The 4,253-nt window shown below is 65.3% G+C and overlaps 2 protein-coding genes across 2 annotated transcripts in view; both read left to right on the forward strand.

Annotated features, from left to right (window-relative positions):
• The window catches only part of TIMM50 (translocase of inner mitochondrial membrane 50), a 3,810-nt gene extending 3,028 nt beyond the window's left edge, over positions 1-782 (forward strand). The window contains exons 8-10 of the mRNA XM_042817652.1: positions 30-214; positions 300-406; positions 506-782. Coding sequence (XP_042673586.1) covers positions 30-214; positions 300-406; positions 506-610 — 397 coding nt within the window. The 3' untranslated portion in view covers positions 611-782. The remainder of the gene's footprint in view (positions 1-29; positions 215-299; positions 407-505) is intronic.
• Positions 783-1,501: 719 nt separating this feature from the next.
• On the forward strand, positions 1,502-3,951 carry DLL3 (delta like canonical Notch ligand 3). Its single transcript, XM_042817653.1, is given in 9 exon segments — positions 1,502-1,719; positions 1,848-1,905; positions 2,295-2,534; positions 2,606-2,658; positions 2,751-3,030; positions 3,108-3,418; positions 3,420-3,559; positions 3,630-3,714; positions 3,788-3,951. Coding segments are annotated over 9 exon segments (1,278 nt in total). The 5' UTR covers positions 1,502-1,614; the 3' UTR covers positions 3,794-3,951.
• Positions 3,952-4,253: the final 302 nt, after the last annotated feature.

The raw sequence follows: 4,253 nt of genomic DNA on the forward strand, positions 1-4,253 counted from the left end.
CCCCCCCCCCCCCCCCGGCCCTATGGCAGCCCTTCTCTGTCCCCTATCCACCCCCAGGACATCTCCTGCCTCAACAGAGATCCTGCCAAGGTGGTGGTGGTGGACTGCCGCAAGGAAGCCTTCTGCCTGCAGCCCTACAACGGCCTGGCGCTGCGCCGCTGGGACGGCAGCTCCGATGATCGCGCCCTCTACGACCTCACTGCTTTCCTCAAAAGTGAGAAAACAAAAAACCCCCACATCTGTGCGCCCGCCACCTCTCCCTGCCCAGCCCTGACGTGTTCCCACCCCGCTTCCCTCAGCCATTGCCCTCAGTGGTGTTGAAGACGTGAGGAGCGTGCTGGAGAACTACGCGCTGGAGGACGATCCGCTGGCGGCTTTTAAACGCCGCCGGTCGCAGCTGGAGGAGGTGAGGAGGCTGGGAGAAGACGTGGGAGAGTGAGGAAGGCACCGAGGTGCAGCGACGGCTGAAGAGTGATGGGTGTTTTGTGCTCTGGTTGGGATGCAGGAGGAGCAGCAGCGTTTGGCTGAGATGGCGCAGGGCAAGAAGCCGACGGGGCTCTTCCTGGGTGCCCTGGCCGGCCGTCTCTGGGCACGTTCCAAGCAGCAGTGATGGCCCAAGATGTTGTCATCGTGTCACCGGGACGTTGTCATCGCGTTTACTGCATGCTTGGACTTGACTGGTGGTCCTGGCGCTGTGTCTGAGCTACATTTCTTTTTTGTTGTTGTTGTTTTGTTATTTTGGGAGGTTTGGCTCCGCGAGGGTGAATAAAGGGTTACGTGGAGCCGTGGGGATTCTACTGCTGCTTTTGTGATGGGGGGCAGGGAGTGTTGTCACCTCTCCTGCTGTCCTGGGGCCTGTGGGAGGATGGAAGAAGCACAGGGGAGGGGCTGCCTCCCCCCCTTTTCCCCCCTATGGGGGTGTGCTGTAGGTGGGGTCGGAGGTGTGGTTTATAACAGGATGGGGCCTGGTCCTTATCAGGGGGTTCCAGGGGTGGCAGCGGGTTCAGACCCTGCCGAGCTCTGGGACCACGTGGGAGCCCCCCGCCCCGCTGTACCCCAGCACCGGGCCATGGCTCTGCTGCTCCTGGCTGCCATCCTTGCCCTGCTGTGCCCTTCCGTGGTGAGCGCACCCTGCAGGGGCTCAGGATGCCCTTTGGCAGGGATTTTTGGCTCAGGGGAATTCCCTTAACTTTGCTTTGCTTTGGGTGCTGGGCATCTTTGTCCTTGAAGCTCTGAAAAGAAGAGGAGGAGGGGAGGGGGCAGCGGCGCCTTTGTGGGATATTCTGAATTACCCTCGGGGCTTTTAGGGAGCGCTGAGCAGGGGGTGCTGTGGGGTCTTTGGTAGGGGCCAGTTTGGAGGAGTTTTGGGGATGGATGAGGGATGGCGGTGGGAGGAATCCCGAGGGCATCCGTCCATGGGGTGCTGGCATGCAAGCAGGGGCTTTGGGGTGCTGTGGGGAACTGGAAGGAGAAGGGGGGATTGGGGATCCTGATGCCCACCTGCAGGTGCAGCTGGCTGGGGTGCTGGAGCTGCGGGTGCTGTCGGCCTGGGGGGGGCCGTGCAGGGGCCCCCCTTCTTGTCGCCTCGTTTTCCGTCTCTGTTTGCGCCCCTCCATGGGGATTGGCTGCAGTCTGGGGGCTGCTCAGAGCCCCCCCGGCCCCCCTCCAACCCCAGGGGCTCCACGCATTCTTCGCTTGCCCTTCGCCTTCCCTTGGCCGGTGAGGATTTCCCCCAGCCCATCCTGATGGAGCCAAGGCTTGGGCTTCTCCAGGATCTTACGAATGCCCTTCCTGTGCCTCCCTTCCCCCTCATCTCCCCCCACGTCTTTGCTCCCCACTGCCACCAGGGCACTGTCTCCCTCATCATCGAGTCCTGGCGGCTGGAGGAGGCCAAGGGCCCCGGAGGTGAGTAGGGAATTAATGGGGGCTCGAAGGGGGCATCCTTAGGGACGAGAGAGTCCTGCGGGAGCAGGGAGTGGGAAGAGAATCGTTTGGTCATTAGGGGAGATGAAAGGAGGCGGGTGGGAGATGGGGACAAATGAAGGGGGGAGCAGCTAGTGCAAAGCGGGGTTGAGGGGGGGTGAAGCCCTGGGCGCGTGGTGAGGGGCTGGCGAGGGGGAGTTGGTGTAATCTGAAGGAGATTCGATGTTCGGGGCTGGGGGGGCAGCTGTGCAAGAAGGGCAGATGGAGGTCGGGGGAGGGGGTGGAGGGCAAAGGGGAGCCCGTGGGCACAGAAGGGGGCTGTCGGGGATAAAAGGGGGGGGGTCCTGCTGCTCTCACTGATGTCTGCCCAGGTCCCCAGAGCCGGTTGCTGGGACGGGCGGTGGCACAGCAGCGCTTGGTGCCGGGGGGTCCGTGGCAGGGGGGTGCCGGGGGGGGGCTGCGCTTCAGCACTCGCCTGCGTTGCCGCCTTCCCGCCCGTGGCCCCCGCTGCCTCCCCCCCTGCTCCCCCTGCATCCGTCGCTGCCTCCCTTACTCTGCCGCCTGCCGCGTCCCCCCACGCCGTCGCTGCCGGCCTCTGTGCTGCGCCCACCGTGAGTGCCCACCCTCTCCCCATCCGGCTCCGTTCTGTCCCCACCGCCTTCTGATCCCTGTCCCCGTGCAGAGGGCTGTGGGGCTGATGGCCGGGGCTGCACCCTTTCCAGCGCTAACAGCACGGTAAGGGACACCTCCAAAGTGAACCCCCCCCCACCTCTTGCCACCACCACCCGGGGCTTCCTTCAGGATGAGTCCCGTGCCCCCATTTGCAGGCCTTCAGGAGCGACGCTGCGGGGCTGCGCTGCGACCCCCCCAGCCCAGTATGGCCCCCGTCACCCAAAGCCCCTGAAACGGCGGAGAAAATCCCCGTGCCGGATCCGCTGCCGGAGGCATCGCCGTCACCCTGTGCCCTGGGGCCGTGCTTCAATGGAGGCGCCTGTGCGCCTGCCCCCAACTCCGGGGCTGGCTACAGCTGCCGCTGCCCCCCCGGCTTCCACGGCTCCAACTGCGAGCGCCGCGCTGACCGCTGCGCCAACCGCCTCTGCCTGCACGGTGAGCGACCCGCGGCTCCTTTCCTGCCGCGCTGCGCCCCCCCACCGGCCGCCGCTGACCCCCGTCTCCGCCTTCAGGTGGGCACTGCCTGGATCTGGGTCACAGCGTCATCTGCAAATGCCAGCCCGGTTTCTCGGGGGCACGATGCGAAAACAACGTGGACGACTGCAGCCCCAACCCCTGCGCCAACGGCGGCACCTGCGTGGACGGCACCAACAGCTACAGCTGCTCCTGCACCCTGGGCTACGCTGGAGACGACTGCCGCCAGCGCGCTGACGCTTGTGCCTCGGGGCCCTGCCTGCACGGTGCTACTTGCTACACCCACTTCTCCGGTCACGTCTGTGCCTGTCCCCCCGGTTACATGGGACCCCGTTGCGAGGAGGAGGTGGGGGGGGGGCCCGGCTGCCCCCTATCGCCGACCCCCGGCTCCCTTGGCCCTCGCCTGCGCCCTCCCCATAGCTCTGCTGGGCCCTGGGCTGGGTTTGGTGCTGGCAGCTCGGGGGTGGCGAAGGAGGCCAGGGGGCGAGAGGTGAGAGCGGGGCTGCCGGGGGGCTTTGGGGGGCGATAAGGGCAGCGCCTGAAGGGCTTCACCTCTGCAGCGGCCGCACGTTGGAGCCGATGAGGGCCCCCAGCCTGAGCCTTCCTGGGCTGGAGCAGCAGCTGCCCCGTGCCTCTGCCACCCAGGTAGGGTCTGAGCAAGAGAGGGGGGCCGCCCTCCAGGCTCAGCACTTGGCTCTTCTTCGTTCCCCTTTTCCAGGTCTGAGGTGACAGTAATGAACTTCCACCCCAGCCACGTCCTTTGGGGTCATTTCCTCCATAAACCCCCTTGTGAGGTCCCTGCCGGCTGCAGCGCTGCTGTTTGGCCACGGCAGGGGATGCAGGGAGGATGCACAGCAGCTGGAGGCCAAGCGAGGATGAAGATGGGCCCCCCTGCGGGCCAACGGTGCTGCAGCTGGAGGCTGCCGGGGCTGCAGGCAAAATACAGAGAGCATCATTTAAAAAACAAACAAAACCAGCAGAGGTGCGGATGTGGATTTGAGTCTTCGGTTTTGCTCCTAAAGAGCAGCTTTGATGGATGGGATTTGTTCCCTGCCAGAGAGCTGCGGGGTGGCACCGTGCGGCCCAAGGGAGCAGCGGGGTCCAAGGGCTGCTGAGAGCACGGCTGGAGCAGCTGGGGGTCTGTTCCACGTCCCTGATGTCACCCACAGTGACACCTCGGCGCG

The sequence above is a fragment of the Centrocercus urophasianus genome, unplaced genomic scaffold, assembly GCF_019232065.1.
Source record: "Centrocercus urophasianus isolate 14NV4802_14NV808 unplaced genomic scaffold, USGS_Curo_1.0 seq_167, whole genome shotgun sequence".
In the NCBI taxonomy this organism is placed as follows: domain Eukaryota; kingdom Metazoa; phylum Chordata; class Aves; order Galliformes; family Phasianidae; genus Centrocercus; species Centrocercus urophasianus.